Raw genomic sequence first — 22,934 nt, forward strand, 5'->3', positions numbered from 1 at the left:
ACTCAGGAGGCAGAGACACCTTCTCTTCTTTTTTAAAAGTTTCTTGGGCATGTGATGATCAAAATCATGACATAAAGTGTTTGAAAAGTTTGGGCTGGAATAGTGCCTTCAGGATCTAGTGTATTCTGGAAAAAATGGGCTGGAAAAGAGTGGTTGGCTGGGCAGCTTCCTCAGGGCATCCTTGGGGTGTCTAAATTAGGTGTGAGTGGGAGAACTTTGGGCAGCTGCTTCGTTGATAGTTCTCTCAGGACATCCAAGCACCTGGGAAAGGTCTAATAATTGTCAGTGAAGGAGTCAACTCACCCTGGCATAAACATCTTATACTAAAGAAAAAAAGCATTAAAAGAGGAGTTTATAATTAAAAACCTGCCATTCACATTAATAGCGCTTAAGAATCTGACGGTTCCCAGTCAAACCTGGCCAGGGCAGGAAATGCCTGCCCTGGGGGAACCTAACCTGTGACACAGACGGAAGTTGGTGGGTGAAACTCAGCCGCCGACAAGCGTAGCTTGTAGCCAATAGAAAACGAAGTCTTTTCGCTTCAACCAATGGCGTACTAATAAGGGCGGGTCCTGGAGAGCGGCCTAGTAACGGCCGCGTGGTAACCCAGGCGCCTGGCGTGCCGTAGTTCCTAGTCTCCACGCAGGTTGTGGCTGCACACACTCGTCAAAATGAAGATTGAGGAGGTGAAGAGCACCACGAAGACGCAACGCATTGCCTCCCACAGCCACGTGAAGGGGCTGGGGCTGGATGAGAGCGGCCTGGCCAAGCAGGCGGCTTCGGGGCTCGTGGGCCAGGAGAACGCGAGAGAGGTGGGCGTGGGGCGTGTGCACGCGGTGTGGGCGGCGGGACCAGGTCTCACTAAGATTTGTCTGAGAAGTGAGGATCACATTAGCCAGCAAGGGTCACGGCAGGCAAATTAGGCCTCACCGGAAACACAGTGGAAAGCTGTGGGATTAAATGTAGAATTGACTAAATTTTCGGAGTTGATATGGGTTCTTTAGGCCTGGGAGCTGATCTGTTAAGTGGAGCGGTGAGGAGGAACACTATGACCTATTCCCCATCCAAGCACTCTAGCTTTTCCAGTTCAGTCTTCTTAAAGTCATTGGAAGTTATGCCAGGTCTTTCGATCGGTTCTGTTTTGCACACGAAGAAATTAAAGGTGGGCCAGGTCGCTTAACCACCTGCCAGTTCAGCAGTAATGAGGCTGGTATTCTCCCGACCCCACCCCAAATGATTACTCTTCCCATTTCCTCAGACTGCTCCACTTTGATCCCTGCAGAGACTCAGTATCTACAAAAACTTGCTGTTTATATGTGGTGAAGACTGCTTTCCCAGCCTCAAGAGCATCATCTATCCAAAAGGGAAACGTTTGACCCTAGCTCACTTGCATCTTTTTTTGCAAGCAATAGTTTAATGCTTTCTATTTGTCAGGCGGCTTTATTGTCTGTTATTTCATTTCTGTCTAATAAACCTCACTTTGGTCTGATGTTTCTAAGCACACAGAAACATTGACATGTTTGCACATTAAATCCCAGTGTGCCAAAATTCTACAGTTAACATTTTACAGTGATGCTTTATGGTATATCTGTTCATGTATGTCTACCGTCACAAGTCAGAGTAAACTGTGGACATCAGCCCACTTTGCACATAAGCCCTTCCTTGTGGGTACAGTTGTTTTGAACACTCGGAGTCAGATGAGTAATAGGTGTTAGGTAAAATAAATCTGAGGACACTCACCTCAAGTGAAATGGCCAGGATAGATACTGGATTGTATGTGACTTCAGAGTCTGTTCTAGACCTGCCTCTGCACTGGGTTCTTGTTTGGCCAATCACGCTAGCAGCCTCCCTGGTACTCAGTATCTTCACCCTTATTATTATTGTCATTAGCTGGTATTTATTTATTTTTTTTATTTTTTATTTTTTTGATTCAATAAAGTTTTATTTTCCCAAATGTACAGCTGATTCAATCTGTTTATGCATCTTCACCAGCAGCTGGGGCATCTCCACCCTTTGTGTTTCTGGTGTAAATTACTTGGGCTCTGTGCTTTGAAACCAGCTTGATAAGTCCTTTACTAAGTAGCTCCTGAAGGGCTGCCCTGGCCAAGGAACCTCGAATCTTCAGTCTCTCGGAGACCACAGCTGGAGTAATAAGCTTATAGTTGGGAACTTCCTTACAAAGTTTGTCGTAAGTAGCTTTGTCAAACAGGATGAGATTGTTCAGCTTGTCCCGAACTTTGCCTTTGGACCACTTCTTCTTTTTGGCCTTGCCACCAGATTTATTTACTGGGTCCTTGTCTTTTTTGGCCGACTTTCCGGCATCCTTCTTCTTCTTGTCGTCTTTGGGCAGCATGGCGAAACTCAGAGAGTAGTGTGGACCACTGCAGCCACACTCTGGTATTTATTTTTGTATGTTTGTTTTCACGACAGGGTCTCACTTTTAGCTCTGGCTGTCCTGAGACTCTGTAGACCCTGCTGGCCTTGAGTTCACAGGGATCCATCCGCCTCTGCCTCCTGAGTGCTGAGATTAAAGGCGTGGGCCTTTACTATGCACCTGGCTTCCTTAGCTGGTATCTCTTTCTTTTCCTATTTGACACAATGTGTGCGTAGGCTGTGCAGTTATAGGCCTGCCATGGTGTTTGGGTAGAGGTCAGAGGTTCCTCCTTCCATTGTGGGATCCAGGGATTGAACTAAGGTTTACACTGCAGGTGCTTTTTACCCACTGAGCATCTCACCAGCTCTTTCCAACTCTTATTGGTTGGATTCATAGCACACCCTTTTTGTTTAGATAATGTTGCCGTAGCCAAACTGGCCTGGAATGCACAGCCCTGCTGCTTTTGTTAAGTACTAGGTCTGTGTTGGCTCCTGCCTGCCTCAACCTCCCCTTTCCCTTCTGTTCACTATACTTTGGTAGCTGCAGCATGTTGACCCTTAGACATATCAAACTTGTACTTTGGTTATTTTCAATTTGCAATTTTTGCCTGAAATGTAGATTTCTGCCCGGGGCTTCAAATGTTACATACAAGGTTATGAGAAAGCCCCCTCCGCCCCAGCTCTCCCTAGCTGCTCAGTGTCTCATTTTGCTTCTCTCTTTGTGGGAGCCATCATATGGCATGAGCTAGAGCACGTGGCTCACCCCCACCGCTCCACCCCACAGCAGTGGTGTCCTGTCAGAAGAGCATCGGAACTGTGTGGACCAAGCCCTGAACTGTTTCTACCATGAAGCATTTTAAGATTGACTGATTGTTTCTTTCTGTTTTGTGCAGGCATGTGGTGTCATAGTCGAATTAATCAAAAGCAAGAAAATGGCTGGAAGAGCTGTCTTGTTGGCAGGGCCTCCTGGAACTGGCAAGGTATTCATTCATTTTCTCTCTCTCTTTTTTTTTTTTTTCCTTTTCTTTCCCTTTTTTTCTGGAGCTGGGGACCGAACCCAGGGCCTTGCGCTTGCTAGGCAAGCGCTCTACCACTGAGCTAGATCCCCAACCCCCATTTTCTCTCTTTTTTAAACTACCCAAGAGAATGATATTGATGTTTAAATCCAGTTAAATTCATGTCTTTTTTTTTTAAAGATTTATTCATTTATTATATATAAGTCCACTGTAACTGTCTTCAGATACACACGAGGTACAGACAAGGGCATCAGATCTCTTTACAGATGGTTATGAGCCACCATGTGGTTGCTGGGAATTGAACTCAGGACCTCTGGAAGAGCAGACAGTGCTCTTAACCACTGAGCCATCTCTCCAGCCCTAAATTCATGTCTTAACTAGTCTCTGTCTAGATAGACTGGTTAAATGAATGTTTTAAAAACCAGTGTTCAGGGTTGAGGATTTAGCTCAGTGGTAGAGCTCTTGCCTAGCAAGCGCAAGGCCCTGGGTTTGGTCCTCAGCTCTGGAAAAAACAAAAACAAAACAAAACAAAACAAAAAAACCAGTGTTCAATAATACAATTTAGCATATAAAATCTATGGTCTAAAATTACCCTGGCCTACCTTCAGAGCAGAGAGTAAAGTCCTCGGAGGACCTCATTGTCTCTAGAATGTTTCTACTGTCTCTTTCAAGTCTTCTTTGCTTTGCTAGGAAGTAACCTTTCTGCTGATCTGAGTCTCAAAAAATAACCAGTGATATCTTTTCTTAAAAAGATTTCTTCGGGGTTGGGATTTAGCTCAGTGGTAGAGCGCTTGCCTAGCAAGCACAAGGCCCTGGGTTCGGTCCCCAGCTCCGAAAAAAGGGAAAAAAAAAAAAGATTTCTTCATTTCTTATATATAAGTACACTGTAGCTGTCTTCAGACACACCAGGAGAGGGAATCAGATCCCATTACAGATGGATGTGAACCACCATGTGGTTGCTGGGAATTGAACTCAGGACCTCTGGAAGAGCAGTCAGTGCTCCTAACCACTGAGCCGTCTCTCCAGGCCCAGTGATATCTTTTTGAGGTTGCTTATTCTGCCTCTCCTTGTGTCCTGTGAGGGGTGGTAAGGGACAAAGAAGCGAAATGCTTTTTTATCTTTAAGAGGCTTGCAGTCCGCTGGCGAGAAAAGGGAGTCATGACAATAACAAAGGGGTCCTGCTGAGTGCTGACTGAGGGATCCTGACCAATCCTGAATGCAGCTGGTGCTGATCAGGAGGCAGCACAGTAGCTGGGAAAGCTGGAGGGCCTGACGCTTGTTGTTTGCCTTTAAAAGATGTGGAAAGAGTGGCCTTGCAGGGAAGAAAAGGGCTTTCTAGGCAGGGGACACAGTGTTTGAGATTGTGAGTGGACACACACACACACACACACACACACACACACACACCACAGTGCATATATAGAGGTCAGAGGATATCTTTCAAGAGTTGGTTCTCTCCTTCCATTGTAGTGTCTGGAAATCAAACTCTGGTTTCCATGCTTGTGTGGCAAGTGCTTCTACCTGCTGAGGCATCTTGCTGACCCCACCCCCACTTTTTTTTTTTTTTTTTTTTTTTTGAGACAGTCTCTCTCATGTATTCCAACCTGACCTCAAACTTGATGTGTAGCCAGGCTGCCCTTGAACTGCTGCTCATCCTGCTCTTCCCTCAAGTGCCAGGATTGTAGGTGACTGTCACCATGCCTGACTGGTGGGATACTCAAAAGTCACCAGAGTACCTAGTCTGAGCCTCAGTTCTTCACAGGGGCCACAGAGACCAGGCACCTGGGCTTGTGTGTGTTAAAAATAGGCTCGTTCATTCTTCCCACACCTCACCCACCACAGTTTGTAAGTCAGTGGTGAGAACAACTAATTCTTACTTTGAAATCATAACTGTTGAATAGGGGGTGTGTAGCCCTGGCTGTCTTAGAACTAAATATGCAGACCAGGCTGGTTCTGAACAGAGATCCACCTCCTGCTTCATGAGTGCTGGGATTAAAGACGTGTGTCACCTGCAGGGCTGTCTTACCCAGGGGTCTTCCTGAAGAGGGAAGAGCTGTGTGAGTAAGTAGATTGAACCATTCACAGTGAGCTCAGTGGGCTACACAGGCAGCATCTGCTTGTCCATGGCCTGGGCGTCTGCTTATCATGTCTTCTTGTCTTCCCTCTCTGTCTGGTTGCTTTCCTAAAGTGCATTGGCTGGAAGTTTCTTTTATAGCTTTGTTAGTGGAAAAGACCCTGTTCTCCATGTTTGGTGGTGGTTGTTATTTGAGACAAGGTTTCCTGTAGCCCAGGCTGGCCTCAGACGTGAAGATAATGTGCATGTCTCTACTGTTGTCAGCTGGAAATCCTCCTGCCTCATCCTCAGCTGAGATTACAGGCATGACTGCAGGCCTAGTCTAGCCTTGTGTTGAGAATGCTTGTGCCAGGTACAGTACTCTGTTAGTGTTTCTTTGTTCTGTTAGAACTCTGATATGAGTGTTTCCTTTTCCTTCTGGATGGTTTGGAGATGTTTTTGATTTAGTGCTTCATTATACACGAGGCAAGGTAGTTTTTTTTCTGTCTTGATGTGAATTGTGCTTTCTTAAACATCAGTATGAGGCCTCTGATCTGTTCTGGAACATCCTCAGCTCTTTCCTTTGCCCACTTTCTTTGTTGAAGTCGAAGGTGGAATGTGGATTTCCAGCCTACCCTTGGCATCTCCGTGCTAATGGCCAGGCAGGATGCTGAACGTCTTATAGAGACTGTGACTGGATGGAACCCTCTGTCCCCAGTGTCAGTTGGACTAAAGGTGTGAAGTGGGAGGAGTGGGATTGACAGACTCGTCTGGTGGACTTGTCTGTGCCTCATAGCTTGGAGATGATTATATTTTTTGGTATTTGCTGTTTCTTTATTTCTGAGCCATTTGAAAATGGGTGCCCTGCTATTTACACAGCATCGACATCTTACCTCCAACTCTCTCCTCCTGCTAATGTGACATTTATGTTAGCATTTCTTTTCGTTTTTATAAACTAAAAATATCTGACTGAGAAGGATTAGAAGCAGGGCTAGGAAGAGAATGGTCTCAGGAGCATACCTTTCAAGGAAGGTGTGGGAGCCTTGTCCGCTGCCTGGTGGGGTTGAGTTCGAACTTAACTGATGCTTTTTGCTTTTGCAGTGCTGGGGGGTTGACCCCAGGACTTTGTGCATTTCAACAGTGGCTCTGCCACTGAACTACCCTTCTGAGAAAGGGTCTCACTGACTTGCTCCCCAGTGGTAAGAAACTCCTTCTGTAGCCCAGGCTGGCCTTGATTTTTGTGTTCTCTTATCTCAGCTTCTCAAGCTGGGATTACAGGCATGTGTGCCTTGGTACTCAGTAGGACTCTGTGTTCATAAATACCAAAGTTGACTTTTGTTTTGTTTTCTTTTGATTTTTAAATGAAAATGACAGCCTAGGAGATGGCGCAGTAGGAAACCTGCTTGTTCCACATGCATGGTGGTCTAAGTGGCAGCCCTTTCCTCTGACTCTAGTGCTGAGGAGGCAGGGACAAGTCAGGGGGACCAGTGACGTCCTCGCTCAGAAGTTAAGGTGGAGGTGACTCATCAGTTAGGGCACTTGCTGACCTCCCAGAGTACTGAGTTTGGTTTTAGCACTCACAGTGGGCACATTGCAAGTGTCTGAAACCCCAACTCCAGGGGACTGGATGCTCTTGGTGTCTGTGGACATGTGAATACATGTAGTGTACTTATAGACGCAGATGTGTACACATTAAAAAAAGAAAGGTAGAGAGTGACTGAGGAAGATACCCAGGGTCAGCCTCTGGCCTCTACACACATGTGCACCCCCCCACATACATATATACACACAGTCACGTGTAGACATGTCATATGTGTGATATGTAGAAAAGAGTGTTCTTCAAGTTCTTTCAGTTTTCCCCTTCTGTTATAAACTTCAGACTACCTGCTTTGTACATGTCTAGTGGCCCTGGAAAGAGAAAATAAAAACCTGCAGCAGTAACATCTGTGTTTATCTTCCTTTCATTTAGAAAAGTTGCTGTCTCTATCACTTTGCTTTGTTGTCTCTTAATGATGCTGACGTTTAAAGAGTTACCTTGCTTACTCTGGGCGGCGGTGTGTATCCGCCGTGGCTGCTGGTGGAGGTCGGGGACCCCTTTGGAGCTGGTTTTCTTCTCCCTTCATGTGGACACAAGGGATCAGAGACTCAGCAGTGCCTGTATCTCCTGAGCCATCTCTCCAACCCAACACTGCTCCCCACCCCACCCCCAGTTCTCTATGTAGCCCCAGCTGTCCTAGAACTCACTCTGTAGACCAGGCTGGCCCCCAACTCAGATACCCACCTGCCTCTGCCTCCCTAGTGTGGGACCACAGGTGTGTGTCACCACCTCCCAGCATCACTGACATTTGTGAAATGTCTGGAGCTTTTGCTTTGTTGAAGTCTTCATGGCTGTCCTGTGGTGCCTCTCTGACTCTTGTCTCTGACCCCAAACCAACAAGTTTTTTGGTGGGGGGTTGTTTTGTTTTTTTTCCCCCTTTCAAAATCTGTCTTGGGGTGGGAGACACTCTGTGCCTTATTTAGGAAAATGCACCCCAAACACCCCCTCTTTATTTTACTTGTGGAGTTGGCTTCTTGCGAAAAGTTTCCCCAGACTGTGTGCTTCCTGAGGGGCCTTGCTCTGTAGGTTTCTGGACTATGGAGTCTAGCACAGTTGGTGTGTGTGCATGTGCGTGTGCGTGCGTGTGTTTTCATGCCTTGTACCTCAGGTAGATTGCCTGGTGGCTTGTCTCTTTTGCCTTTCTATGATCCTGTTCCTGCTTCTATTCAGGGGTTTCTGTTGCTGTGTGTTGTCAGTAGCTACAGACTCTGCAGACTTTCATGTAGAAGTTGTCCATGGTTCTTGTATGTCTGTGTGCTTTGTGGACCCCTGGGTTTTTTGTGGAGTTGGTGCCATGTGTCTCCCGTGTGAATCTTTCATTCCTGTGTGATACTGAGACAGTTTTTCTCCCAGGAAATGTGAAGAACTCAGTCCTTGGCCTCACTTTGTAAGCTTTTCTGATGTGCAAAGCTTGAAGGCATGTGCTGTCTGAGGAGAGATTGGTGGTGCGCCTGAAGATGAGGCTGCTTCCCTTCACGGGAAGGCAGGGCACCCTTATTGTGATGTGCAGCTCTGTTCCTGAAGACCTCCTGCTGTTGACAGTGGGACTAAGTGCTTGGACCCTTGAAAGGAGCCCTTCGGATGAGATTGAAGTAAACCTGCTCAGCCTTCTTTCAGGAACAGCTTCATGCCAGTCACATGGTGTGCTCACACAAGGGAAAATAGGGCTCTGGGCAGTGCTTGCATCCTGGCTGTCTGGCCTTGAGTAACCTCTGCATTTCAGTTTCTTAATCTATAAACTACAAGCCAGGACCCAGGCACAAAGGTGCACACCTGCAGTCCTAGCACTCAGGCAGTTGAGGCAGGAGTACCAGGCCATCCTGAGCTAGGAAGTGAGTGCTAGGCCATCCTGAGCTAGGAAGCGAGTGCTGGGCCAGCTATGTGGTAATTTGCTACCAAATTCTACCTGTTGAAACCAAAACCCCATCAAAACAAACAACAACAAAGCAAAACCCCAAACCAAAGCACACAGATGCAAAGTAGAAGATGAAGTTGATGGCTTCCTGGGGGGCTGTGAGCTATTTACAGGGGTGGACAGGAGGGCTAAGCAGACACCTTCTGGGCTTTCCTTCTAGGGCCCTTCTCCAAGAGGAAACTGGAAGTGCCCCTGCAGTGTCCCTGTCTGATCACACCAAGCATAGCGATGGCCATTTCTGAATTAGGCTGGAAGGAAAGGGGCTAGGGAAGTGCATGAGGGCACTCTTGGACATCTGAGGCCAAGGATGGAGAACTGAGGTCTGTGGAACTAGTTAGAAGAGACAGAGTGACTAGGAAACAGGCAGAATTAGGGTAGGAGGTGGACAAACCTGGCCCCTACCCATGTCTCATGTCAGAATGCAGTCCTCTCTTCCTACCCCGTCATAGTCCAGACATCTCTCCCTTGCTTCTAGAATATCAGCATTGCTGTTGTCTGCTCTGGGCTCACAACAGTGTGCTTGGGCTGAGGCAGTGGCAGGTGTGTTCCCAGACGCTCTAGGACTGAGGGGGCTGCAGTAGGGAGGCACCTGCTGCTGCTGGCTGATGAGAAGTACGTGGAACCAGTTTGTGGGCAACTTGTTTGCTACGTGAGAGCTAGCCTAGTACTTCACTCTTTTGTGTGACTGACCGGGTCTCCACTGCTGCCCAGTGCTGGGGTTACTGCAGCAGAGTTAGCAGTACTGTACAGTGTCTGTCTCATGGGCTACTTTATGCACTTCACTGTGTGTTCACTGCTGCCAAATTCTACTGTCCCGAAACTGTCATCAAGGGACTGAAAGGAGTAAGAGCACCACTGGCAGGTCGCTCACCATGCAGCTTCAGAGTTCTCTCTAGTCAGGTCTCCAGCTTCAGAGGCTGAGGATCTGTGAATGCTCTCAGCCGCTCTTGGGCATTTGCCTTTCATGCTTGGTTTTCTGCAGGTCTCTCCCATGTCTGGTGTTGCTTAGCCTCTGTCCACTGTGGCTGGGTTACCAGAAGCCCTTTGTGTTTCTGTACAGAGCATGCTAAGGTGTCACAAAAGTCTGCTCAAGGTTACGTTCTTTTATGAGCCATTTAACATAAAGTGGACATTGAGTGAGGCCTTCCTTCAGTGCTGATTTCTGCTGGCCTCTAGGTTGGTGTTTGTGGGACAAACAGAAAGCAGTGTGTTGGGCCTCACAGTAGCCTGAGCAGACAGGCTGAGTGAGAATAGTCAGGAAGATGGTGCTATTTCTGATGAGAACCTGTTGTGAGACACCACTGCTAGTCCAAACGCACCTATTTCTAGGTTGTGGCACCCGGGCTGTGTACTTAACCCATCTTTGTTTCCTCCTTGGTAGAGTGGGGCAGACAGTAGAGTTGCTTAGATGTAAGGTTCGTGGGAAGCACTTGAAGTCAGGCCTTTACTGGGGAATAGCTTCTGAGTCTGATGGTGACACCAGGCAGGGTGTGATAGGCACGGCTTGTGCACAGAGACCCTCAGACACTGAAATATGCCTGCTGACGGTAAAGAATAGGACAGTACTGTTCCTGGCGGATGCTCTCTTAGTAACCCAATCTCTGAATGACCATTTCTAACTCTAAAGCAAGTCTTCTCTTTCTTGTCCTCTATAGACAGCCTTGGCCCTGGCTATTGCTCAGGAACTGGGCAGTAAAGTCCCTTTCTGCCCGATGGTGGGTAGTGAAGTATACTCAACTGAGATCAAGAAGACAGAGGTGCTGATGGAGAACTTCCGAAGGGCTATTGGTGAGTGTGGGGAGGGCGGCCGTCGGTGGGTGGTAAGTGTGGGGAGGTGGCTTTCTTCTCCGAGTGCCTTGAAGCTTCTTGGTTGTAGAGATGCCGTCTGACAACTTGTAGCTGTTTCTCTTTTAGCATTGTCAGTATGTTTGCAAGTTAATGACCAAACCTCAGTGTTCCAACCAAAGTACTTTAGCAGTAGGGCGCACGTGAGCCCCAGTTATGGCCCTTGGCTTCTTCACATGGTAAAAATAGACGTAAGTCAAGATCAGAGGATAACTTGGAGGTAGAGTATGGTTTCATAGGCAGAGCTCCAGGTTTGATCTCAACACCAAACTCCTCAGGGAAAGCTGTGGGATACAGTGATTTTTTTTTTTTTTTTTGGTTCTTTTTTTCGGAGCTGGGGACCGAACCCAGGGCCTTGCGCTTCCTAGGTAAGCACTCTCTACCACTGAGCTAAATCCCCAGCCCGTGATTTTTTTTTTTTAAAGATTTATTTATTATATATAAGTACACTGTCTTCAAACACACCAGAAGAGGGCGTCAGATCTCATTACAGAGGGTTGTGAGCCACCATGTGGTTGCTGGGATTTGAACTCAGGACCTCTGGAAGAGCAGTCAGTGCTCTTAACTGCTGAGCCATCTCTCCAGCCCTACAGTGATTTTTGAGTAGGATCTCACTATGTAGTTTTGGTTGGCCTGGCTTGCTATGTAGACCAGGCTGGCCCCAAACTCACAGAGATTCCCCTGCCTCTGCTTATGCCTAAAGAAATCTTTTTTTTTTTTTTTTTTTTTTTTTTTTTTTGGTTCTTTTTTTCGGAGCTGGGGACCGAACCCAGGGCCTTGCGCTTCCTAGGTAAGCACTCTACCACTGAGCTAAATCCCTAGCCCCAAGAAATCTTTTTAAATCCATATACACATGTGCATCAGGCTTTTCAGTGCCTGTGTCTAGCTTTTGAAAGTGACTGTCCGTTCAATAGGTTTTTGTGTGTAGCCCTTACTGTCTTGGAACTCACTCTGTAGACCTGACTGGCCCTGAACTCGGATCCACCTGCCTTTGTTTCTTGAGATTAAAGGCCTGAGCCACCACACGGCCCATTGAATAGGTTTGACTCGAGTCACTCATTGTGTGCCCAGCTGCCAGTGCCTGGCCCTCAGTGGTAGGCCTGTCCAAGCAAGGACACTGGGGACTGATGCCAGCCACTTAGGGCCTACGCTGCCACCACAGTGTCAGGCTGTTCGTTTCCATAGCCAGGCTTCTCTGTCTTCACTGGCGTTTGGAGAAACACTCTTAGAAAGTTAGTTAACTTGGCTAGTGTTATGACTAGTAAGGGCCAGAGCTGAGTGGAGCTCAGGTCTGCCTGCTGTCTGTATCCCGGGCTTGGAGACAGGCTATAATGACCTCCCCGAGTTAACTCTCATCCATAGGGTTTCCAGGGTGATCTTTAAGCCTAGCGTCTGTTGGTCTAGTGTTAGTTATGGCCTCAGTTTCTGTAAATTGCTATGGGAATGTAGGCTCTAACTATGGCGGTGGCCCATTTATGAAGGTGGACATTTAGGTGGATTTTTGGGTTTTGCTGTTCAAAGACAGGTTGCTCAGAGCACGATCAAGTGTCTGAAACATCTGTGTCCCTCCCTCACTGCTGAGAACAGGTGTGGACAGAGACACCTGTTCCAGGTTGCCAAACTCTGTGTGCAGTATGTACAAGTGTGTGTACAGAGGCCGGAGGAGGATGCTGTGTGTCCTACTGTGTCACTCTGCTCTGTTTTCTTCAGACAGGTTACTGAGCCTGGAACTAGGCTGCTGGCCATTAGACCTCAGGGATCTTTTTGTCCCTACCCCACCCTCTCAGTGCTGTGATTATAGGCCCTTGTCACCAAGCCCAGCTTCTTACATTGTGCTGGAGTCCAGACTCAGTTCTCTGTCCTACTGAGCCACCTCCCTACCTCCCAGAAAAGCACCCCACTCCCTAACCCCCAGACAGAGTTTTTCTGTGTAGTCCCCTGGCTATCCTGCAACTTTGTAGACTAGTCTGACCTTGAACTCATTGAGTTCTGGAATTAAAGGTGTGTAGCTAAAAGTACTTTTTTTCTTTTAAAAATATTTAATATTATTACTGGGGTGGGGTGCATGATGTATGTGTAGGCAGCATGCATGCTGTGGCAGGCAAACAGAGGTTAGAACAGCTTTGTGGAGTTGGTTTTCTCTATATCTTTACATCTCTTCTAGGATTCAATTCAGGTTGCTGCTAGCACAGGAACCCCTTTACCTAAGCCATCTCGCCAGCGCCCCCCCCCCAAAGTAATTCTTTCTGTTTTCTTTTTAAGTCTTGATGGTGTGTGTGTGTGCGCGCGCAAGTGTGTGTGATAAGAATTATTAAGGGAATGCACTGGACCACTAGAGGTAGGTAGGAAAGCAGAGGCTGAGGTGGTCTCTGCCATCGGCCAGGGTCAGGGCTTTGCCTTGAGTGTAAGCCAGAACAGTTAAGGGTAAGATGCCTGTGGGCTCTAGTCCAGCCCCGCAGTTCCCTTCATGGAGCGTGACAGAGGGAGACCCACTGAGGTCTGAGCAGGAGATGGTGCTGGAAGGGTGGGTAACCAGATTCAGGAGAAGTCCACGGTACACTTAGTCTTAGGGTTTATAGAAGGGTCGGTTGTGGGCACAGAGACGGGGGCAGGCGATGCCTGTGCTTGTGATTGAGATGATGGAAATACAAGGAGTGTGGGGATGGGCACAGTTGCTGGGGTACAGAGAGGAGTGTGAGTCTTTGTAGCCCCAGACCTGGCAGGTAGTGGCTGCTCCCTGAGGTTTCTTGGTTCATGAGAGAAGCAGATGGCCCTGAGGAAGATCAGAGTTTCAACAAAAGCTGTGTGATGCTGCCTCATCTTGCTGTGTTTCTTCTTGCACTATGAGAAAGTTCGTTTTTAGGTCTTTTGAGGGGTACAGGCCACACCCAGCGCCTGGGTGACTCCCATTTTAAGTCAGAAATATTGGTTTACATATTTAAAAGATACAAAACGGTTGGAGAGGCAGCTCAGTGGTTAGGAGCCTTGCTGTTCTTGTAAAGGACCTGAATTTGGTTCCCAGCACTCTCCCATGTCCACCTGTCATTCCAGTTCTGGAGCATGCAATGCCCTCTTGTGGCTCTGGACACCTCTACTATGTGGGCACACACAGAGACACATAGCCAAATAAGTAAAATAAACCTTTCAAGAACCTATAGAAGATTGTTTACTGGATACGAGCTGTTCCCTTCTGTAAGCAGCACAGTGAGACCAGAGTGAGCGGTGGAGTGGAGCTCATGTGGGTCATGTCCCAGTACCCATGACTGCTCGGTGCAGCCTTTGCGGATGACAGCTAAGGCTGTATGTAGTGTTCATTGGTGGGCCCCTTGCATCTGAGCTGTGTTCCTGTCCAGGTGAGCCATGTTGTGTGCTGCGCTGCGCTGCTCACTCTGCCTCAGTGCGCCCGTTGTCAGCTTCAACCCTGTTGGGTGTAGTGTGTCCCTTGGACTTCATGGTAGTCTGAACAGCAGCAGAGGTGGCCCATGGGCTCTCCAGGGCTGGAAATCTTCCTGAGAAGTAGTTTTTGTTCTTTTTGTTTGTGTTTTCCTTCCCTTCTTTGTGCCTTTTCCCCATCTCCCTTCCTCACTCCCTTTAATTTTTAAGATGGAGTCTCACTGTGTTGCCGTTTTGCCACAGTTGCTGAGCTTCCTTGCCGCAGCCTAGCAAGCAGCTGTAGCTGCGACACCCTGCCCATCACACTGCAGTCGTTAAGACTGGGCCAGTTACTGCTTTTTCCTTTTTCTGTGCTGCTGCTGTTCTCCCTCCCTCATTCTTTTTCTGTTTGAAACAGGACCTCACTTTATGCCTCCCTGGCCTTGACCTCATCCCCCTGCTTCTGCCTTCCTAACGCTGGATCGCAGGCCTTTCCCACACCCAGCTCCCTATACTTTCCTTAATTATTTAAATAGCAAATTATTACATTTGCTTTAAATATATCAATAGTCTTAAGTTTTAAAATTTATTTTAAGGGGTTAGGGATTTAGCTCAGCGGTAGAGCGCTTGCCTAGCGAGCGCAAGGCCCTGGGTTCGGTCCCCAGCTCCGAAAAAAAGAAAAAAGAAAAAGAAAAAAGAAAAAATTATTTTAAAATGTTTTGCTGACATTGACAAAGTTTGAAATAAAAAGAGCCTCAGGCAGGAGCGTGACTCGGATGAACCATGTATTTTTATACAGATGAATCAATCACCTTAGCGCCTGGCCGCAGTTTGGAGTTTCTGAGGTGGGGAGGGGGGCAGGGCTTACCCATTTGTTGATGGGAGCAAGGTAAAGAGAAGTTTCTCCATTCTTGAACATCATGAAAGGGCAGGCCATCGACTGTCTTCAGAAAGGAAGCCTGCTCATCCCCCTGCCCTGTGCCTCTGAATTCTGGTGAGGTTGGCAGAGGGGGTGGGGAGGAAACTGTAAACTGACCAGAAATGAAAAGCCAGGAGTCTGTGCTATTTCCTTGATGTGATGAAGGTCCCTGTCAGGGGTTCAGAAACCTGAGCCAGCAGATGAAAGCCGTCATTTGTGTCATTTCTGCCAGAGATAGCACCACTCGGCCTTTCTCCTAGCAAACAGCAGGTCTCATTGTCTGTCACCCACACCCTGCCTACTCGTCAGCACAGAACAGCAGTAACAAATAGAGGTTCCGGTGAGCGATGGGCGGCTGCTGCCCCTCCTACAGGAATTTTGGGTTGCAGTCAAGAGAGCTGCTCTCAGGATGTGTAAGATTTGTTGTAAGTGCACTCAAAAGGACAGTTCTGAATTGTCACAATCCTCTGCTGTACCCTGTTGGAAGCATTCTGTTCTCACTACTCTCAGCTGAGAATTCGGTAAATAAAGCAGCAGTGTGGCCTTTGCTTGGGGCTGTTCCAACACCTCCATTTGTAGGCTATCAGGTGGATGGTGGGAGAGCAGAGCTCTCCCCGACTGGATGATTGGAGTGTCTGTCCTGATTAGGTTTCTGGGAAAGAGCTGGCACCGAGCCTATGATAAGGTAATGGCCATATTTGAGATGGGAGGTGATAGAGAGCGTTCACACCCTGCCAGTGTGGCCTTTCGAGATTTCCATATCCGAGCAGGTAGCTGAGTGCCAGCCATTGGCATCCTTCGATCAGAAGCAGCCATCATGCCCACTCCTGTAAGAAGAATGGGCATTGTTTACTCTCTACATGGGGCTCTGCTGAGCTTGACTTAGGGTCTTCTGCAGAGCTTATGATATTTGGAGTGGATGGTGTGGTGCAAATGGGCTGAGGGATGGCAATGGGTCTGGAGGTGAGAACCGTGACTGCAGAGCCCGTAGAGGAGCAGAGCGACATCCTCGGTGGCGGCTGCTCCTCCCTCACCAGGTCCCACAGCTGTGCTCACGTATACTTTACCTTCTAAACTGACTTGGCTATTTTGTGCTAATGTGCAGAAGATTGCACAGAACGTCCATGTTCTCAGTCTCTCCCTTCCACATGAGGCGTGGTCTTGACTTCTCACTCTGTAGAGAAGTCGCGCCTGCTTTTGGACTTCACATTTATTTTCTTCTGCCCTGATGGCGCCTTTCCCAGTGAGTTCTCTGTTTAAGATTCATCTATACTGCTGCATGTAACCATAACCTTTCCACTGCCAGGTGCCTGCGTGAGCGTGCCATAACTTCATTTTCTCTTCCACCGTGATCATTATTGCCTGTGCCGCTTAGTTACGCCTGTCGCCATGCTTCTGCCCCCGTACCTAAGGACGGTAGGCTATAGCAGATCATACCGTGCTCTTTACATTCCAACAAGCAGCAGGGAGACCGGAACGGAGCTTTTCAGAACTGAATTCTTGGTATCGCATTCCTTTCTACTGTTAGCATGCTGCCTGGAGGTTGGGGAGTAGTGTTTGCTTTTCTTTTAACTTCACCATGGAAAATGTACAGAAGTCATCAAATATGGCGTCACCAGCCTTAGCTCACAGTTGGATGGGCATAAGGCTTCATCAGCCCGCTTCAGGATTATTTTGAAGCACATTGTAGATAAGGCTTCCTGTGTGTGCGTGTGTGCATGTGCGTCACATGCACTTTCTCATTCCTTCCTAGTGAGGAGCTGAATCTTCTCTATATGGCATTCTGTTAACATTATTACAAGTTAAATTCAGGGCTGGACGTGACAGCACATATGTATAGTCCTAGGACTGGGGAAGAGGAGGCAGGAGGATTAAGAGTTCAAGATCAGGGCTGGAGAGATGGCTTAGCAGTTAAGAGCTGCTCTACCAGCGGACTCAGGTTCAATTCCCAGCACCATATAACAGCTCACAACTGTCTGTAACTCCAGTTCTAGGGGATCTGACCCCCTGACACACACACACAAACAGGCAGAATACCAATATACAAGTAACAAGTAAATAACTGCGTATGCTTGAGAGCGTGTTAGCTTGTACACACACCATGGTATGTGTATGGTCATCAGAACTAAATGTTGAGCCTTTTCCTTTCACCATTTGAGTTCCAGAGATCCAACAATCATGGGTGGTTAGGATAGTTCAGTGGTTAAAGATACACACCTAATTACCTTCAATCAACTCCCAGAATCCACTTGGTGGAAAGGGAGAAATGACTGACAACCTGTCTTCTGACCTCCACACATACACTCCTGTACCTACACACATGCGTGCCCAAACAAAATAAGTGTTTTTAAATTTTTTTTAGGTTGAAATCAGGGACCATGGGAGTGGCTGAGTCTCCTGCTACTCTGGCAGAAGACCTGAGTTTAGTTTCCTGTATTCATGCAGGGCAGCTCACAACTGTCTGTAAACCCAATTCAAGGGCACCCAATGCCCTTTTCTGACCTGCAGTCACACACATTATCTTCCCACAAACAAACATGCGTACATATAATTATTAAAGCAAAAGTAAATCCTTAAGGTTAAGCAATTGGTTCTTTCTCCTACTCTCCACACCACCTCCAGTTTGCATTTGTGCCTCTACTGTTTTTCTGTCCACTGTGATATCCTTAAGGTTGGTGTATTATATATGTTTATGGCTAAGAGTTTGGGGTTATAGATGTGTGAGAAAAATGTGGTGTCTGAGAAATGATTCCCCTCTCATGGCCCATTTGCCATCTCTTTCAGGGCTGCGGATAAAGGAGACTAAGGAGGTTTATGAAGGGGAGGTGACAGAGCTCACTCCCTGTGAGACAGAGAACCCCATGGGTGGGTATGGCAAAACTATCAGCCACGTGATCATAGGGCTCAAGACTGCCAAAGGAACCAAACAGCTGAAGGTGAGTGTGTGGGGCTCTTACCTTGACTTCCCAGTGTGTGTGGCTCTGGAGAAAGGTGTCTGGGTTCTGTGCACTGTGGCTGTGGGGCTGCATAGGTCATTGTAGGATGTCAAGTGACAGAACAGGACATGGTGCAGGACCTAGCTAGCCCTTGAAGATTCAGCAGCTGCAGCTGTTACTTCTCTTCCTTCTGGAATATGTACATATACAGTGAACTGCTGGGTAAGTGAGGAGCCTGCCTCTGCCGCCCCATATTCCACGCGATACTCCGTAGCCTAGGTCCCAGCCATCTGATGCACACAGTGAGCAGCGCCTAGGGGACTCTGTCCAACTTGTAGAGCAGACAGGTCCCGGGCTGCAGAATGTTAATGCAGCTCCTGATAGGCTTCCGTTGAAGCTCCAATGCTGCAGTGTACTGAGTGGGCTTTGTGTCTGACTCTTGAGAATCTTCCTATCGTCCTTTAGGACACAGGCCGGGATGCTTGGGGTCAGAGCATAGACTTTAAAGTCAAAGGGAATCTTAGCTTTGTTGAACTCTTAACTCTTAGCTTTGTTTCTTCCGTACACAAAGTGGCATGGTCTCCAGGCAGCTGTTTGTTTGTTGACTGCGAGTGCTCATTGCTTATCTCACAGAGTCCTGGGGGTTAAACTTGTATCTGTCATAGCTCTGCATTAGTTATTAACATGATGACTGGTAAATGCCATCACACCCTCCTTGAGTGTGTTGGGCCTATGCTGACAGCTTCAGCAGATGCCTCACATCCTGTCAGCTCGTGTGTGTACACATACCAAAGCTCCTCTCTTAGAGGTAAATGGGCAGTGCTCACAGAGCCAGATAAGCCTGCATTAGCCCGCCCAGGGCACATGGCAGGCCGGCTCTGCTCTCAGCCATTATGTGTCTGCCTAGCAGCTTGCTGTACGACCCAAGAAGTCATTTGGGCTCTCAGGACTCAGCTTTTCATCGAAGCTGCTAGATCAACTGGGTAATTTCTGTCTCTACTCCACTCTGATGTTTCTGGTTCTGTGATTCTGTGAGGTTGTTTCTTGGTCACTGTTTTATGGAGAGCATAAAAATGTCACTTCTTCCAAGAGCCATTTCTCTTTTTCCTAACGGGGTTTTTCATCCCAGGAGCTTCCCGCGGCAGATCTGTCTGTTGAGCCCAGGGCTCAGGCTTTTCTGTACTCAGGAGGTTTCCTCATGGGAGGCATTACCTTTTCAGTAATCACAACTTCAGCCAGTTCATTTAGCTGAACTTAACCAGCGTAAAAGCACTTGAGAGGACTAACACACGGCACATTCTAAGTGTGTCTTATATTAAAGACCTGCAGTTGAAATCTGGCCTGTCCTAAGGCCACCCGACAGTTAATTGAGGAAAATAAGGGAAAGGTTTTTTTTTTTTTTTTTTTTAAGAAGTTCTAAATGTGTCTACTTCTAGATACTTGGAGCAAATGTAGATATGGTCTAGAAGAACCAGAAACTTAGTGGGTGGTCTAGTGTAAAGGACACGTCTCCATTTGTTCAAGGATTATGTGTTTAGTCTTCTGCCAGGCCTGTCTTGTACACGTAGCACTCACTGTCCTGCTACAGCAGTGCCTAGCTGGCCACCCCTCTCCCCCAGCAGCACGGTAAAGTCCTGCGCTGCAGCTGAGGTGGTGAGCGTTCCAGGGCTCCACTGAGGTCAAACTTAAAATAGAGTTCATTGCCTTTAAGGGATTTTAATATACAGTCGCACAGCCATCACCACAGTCTAAATATTTCCATCACCTCCAGAAGAAACCTCAAGCCACTGATGGTGCCCCCTAGCTCCACCCTTAGCCCAGGCAGCCACTAAACTCTTTTCTGTCTCTGTAGGTCTACTAGTTGTGGACATTTCACAGAAATGGAGCCTTAGAGTATGCTTTCCTATTTGGCTTCTACCTGGTGCTGGGTTTTTAACTCTTTAATTTTATTTAGAATAGAGCTCCAGGGGGCTGGAGAGATGGCTCAGTGATTAAGAGCACTGACTGCTCTTCCAGAGGTCCTGAGTTCAATTCCCAGCAACCACATGATGTCTTACAACCATCTGTAATGAGATCTGATGCCCTCTTCTGGTGTGTACTTAAATATAATAAATAAATGAATCTTTAGAATAGAGCTCCAGTCCCCCAAACCCCCAACCCCACTTCAACCACATATGTAACAGCTCTGTTTGAGGTTTACCCTTGAGAGATGTATCTATAAGAAGCTGTTTAGTAGCCAAGGGCATGGATCTGGGGAGCCCAGGGAAGCAACAGGCCTGTGCTCGCCAGTCTGCCTGTGCCCATGGCAGGCCCTGAGCACTGGTGTTTGACTCAGAGCCCGGGAGGGTCCTAGCTTGTGTCTCATTTTTAATTTTATGTATCCCTTATTGTGTCTTGGTGCTGTTTAGGAGATGAGGACACAAGGCTCTAGAATCATGAGCTTGTTAGGAAACCAGCCTGGTAAGCAGGTACTGGCAAGTTCTATGATAGAAAGGTCCAGGGCTACTTGAGGGCAGGAGAGGAGCATAGGACAGTTGAATAGAGAGGGACAGTAGGGCAGTTGGTTCTGTGGTCAGCATCATCCATATAAAGGCAGCCAGTGGGGCTGGGGATTTAGCTCAGTGGTAGAGCGCTTACCTAGGAAGCGCAAGGCCCTGGGTTCGGTCCCCAGCTCCGGAAAAAAAAAAAAAAAATAAATAAAGGCAGCCAGAGCCACCCTTAGGAACTCTATCTCTGCTCCTTTATGGCCTCTGAAGCTAAGGAGGGTGAGAGATGTCCTGGTGCCCTGTGACTGGCTTGTGGGTCCCCAAATCCCTCCTCTCTTGGACTATTCTCTTATCTAATCTGATATGCTCCTACTGCTAGATGCTCTTTGCAGTTGCTGGCCCTCTGGATACCCATGGAGAGGCACTTTGTAGCATGCTAGAAGAAAGCCAAATATGCCTTGCAGTTCTCTTTAGTCACCCTTGTCTTTTTTTTTTAGCTGGACCCCAGTATTTTTGAAAGTTTGCAGAAAGAACGAGTAGAGGCTGGAGATGTGATTTACATTGAAGCAAACAGTGGAGCTGTGAAGGTAATGCCCTTCTTGGGACAAAGCACTGGGCCTGATTTGTGTGTCAGAAAGACCCGGGTGCTGGAGGAGGGTGGGCACTGCCTGGTGCCATGCCATGGGAAGGGCAGAGTTGTCCCTCTGTGAATTATAAAGTTTCTTCTTCTTATCTTCACTCTTTAACCTTCTCATCGTGAAAACAGACAGTCTGTTAGAAATACTAAGACCTGTTTAGAGGGGGAGAACAGGGTGAGAGACCAAAACAACTTTAGTCAGTTTCAAATTGAAATGTGCAGTGTATTTAATCTTCCTTTATCTCTCTGGTATTTTCTCCCCAAGATATATGCATGTGGGGAGGAATGCGGCATTAGCTGGCATTCTTTTCGTATCTGATTCCCAGTGTCCTGTACAGTGTTGCTCACTGTTTAATGGATGAGCATAATACTTGATATCAAGCAGTAAATCACCCACCTACAAAAGAGTCTGAGCAGCTCCCTCTGTCTCCAGTTAATCTGCTGGATTTGCCCTTTATCGGGAATTGCGTATAGTTACGGGTGTTGGGGGGGACTCTGGAGAAAGTATCGGGTATCTGTAACCCGCCGATAGCTTCCTTCCCTTGGCAGAGGGTAGTGGGCACCCTGGGGTCGGGCACATTGGGGGATTGTCAAGGAGGCTGTCATTGTTCGGTTGCCGTTGGGAACCAACTCTATCTTATGAGCTCTCTCCCTTTGAAGACTGGGCAGTGAAAACCCTTACTGCATCTATGTCTCTCTGTCTGCAGAGGCAAGGCAGGTGTGACACCTATGCCACAGAGTTTGACCTTGAGGCTGAAGAGTATGTCCCTTTGCCAAAGGGAGATGTGCACAAGAAGAAGGAAATCATACAGGATGTGACCTTGCACGACTTGGACGTGGCCAATGCGCGGCCTCAGGTACTGCCGTGCTGCTGTGGGAAGCACACTCAGGCGCACACTTGCCTTGTGTCTGCAAGGAAGCTCTGGGGATGAATCGGCAAGGTCTTGCTGCCACTTTGGAGGCAGGCGCTCCTTTTCTGTCTGTGATGTTCAGCAATTAACATGGGCATGAGCTATGCAGGATCCTTTGTTCCCATTCTAGTGCACCAGTCACAGATGATTTCCTGGGCTATTTCTTCTTCCAGCCAAGCCTCCCGCCCTGAGCTAGCCAGCTTCCTCCTTGGCTTCTCTCCAGCAGTGACTCGCGCCTGGATGCTCTGGATATTACTGACAGGAGGGCATGAGCGCTGTGTGAACCCTCACAGGGTTTCTGAAAGCCTAGCACAAGTGTGACCTTCCCTCCACTTAGCAGGGCCTCACCACCTTTAGCTTTGAGCTGACCCAAGTCTGTGACTCTGGAGGGACAGTAGACACTTACACCTTGACTGATAAGTGTAGGAAAGGGTGTCACCCCATAGCCACAGTTCTGAGAAAAGCACGTGTGTTCCTTACTGGCGGCTTTTCTGGTTGTTGCATTGTCTTCATCCTTCTTAGGCCACCACTTCAGCAGCAGTGGAGAATGGGTCCTTTGGGGCTTTTTCAAGAGATTGTTGACATCAGTCTTAGATCAGCAAGTGCCTTCAGGAGGTAGATGTCTGTCTTCAAAGTGACCTCAAAAGCCTCTGCTTTAGGCTTAGTGTGGGGTCAGGAGCATGTAAGCAGTTATGTGGGGACAGAGCATCAGCGGAGTAGCTTCCTGAAAGGAGGGGCCTTCCAGGAAGATGCCACAGACTGCCAAGGCTTTGAATCCTAGAAGAGCTCAGGAATAATGAATTTTAAAAAGATGGGGGTGGGGATTTAGCTCAGTGGTAGAGCGCTTGCCTAGCAAGTGCAAGGCCCTGGGTTC

At 47.8% G+C, this 22,934-nt stretch overlaps 2 protein-coding genes across 2 annotated transcripts in view; one reads left to right on the forward strand and one right to left on the reverse strand.

Moving 5' to 3' along the window:
* The first annotated feature begins 641 nt into the window (after positions 1-641).
* Positions 642-22,934, forward strand: part of Ruvbl1 (RuvB-like AAA ATPase 1) — a 34,913-nt gene continuing 12,620 nt past the window's right edge. The window contains exons 1-6 of the mRNA NM_147177.1: positions 642-812; positions 3,267-3,353; positions 10,610-10,742; positions 17,875-18,026; positions 21,010-21,099; positions 21,857-22,006. Coding sequence (NP_671706.1) covers positions 672-812; positions 3,267-3,353; positions 10,610-10,742; positions 17,875-18,026; positions 21,010-21,099; positions 21,857-22,006 — 753 coding nt within the window. The 5' untranslated portion in view covers positions 642-671. The remainder of the gene's footprint in view (positions 813-3,266; positions 3,354-10,609; positions 10,743-17,874; positions 18,027-21,009; positions 21,100-21,856; positions 22,007-22,934) is intronic.
* On the reverse strand, positions 1,897-2,415 carry Rps25l3 (ribosomal protein S25 like 3). Its single transcript, XM_039108732.2, has one exon. It carries the CDS (start codon positions 2,351-2,353, stop codon positions 1,976-1,978), a length of 378 nt encoding a protein of 125 aa, XP_038964660.1. The 5' UTR covers positions 2,354-2,415; the 3' UTR covers positions 1,897-1,975.

Source organism: Rattus norvegicus, chromosome 4 (genome assembly GCF_036323735.1).
Source record: "Rattus norvegicus strain BN/NHsdMcwi chromosome 4, GRCr8, whole genome shotgun sequence".
NCBI lineage: Eukaryota > Metazoa > Chordata > Mammalia > Rodentia > Muridae > Rattus > Rattus norvegicus.

Excerpts from the sequence above, each read along its gene's own strand:
- Rps25l3 (XM_039108732.2), bottom strand. The coding sequence starts at position 2,353 with ATGCTGCCCAAAGACGACAAGAAGAAGAAGGATGCCGGAAAGTCGGCC.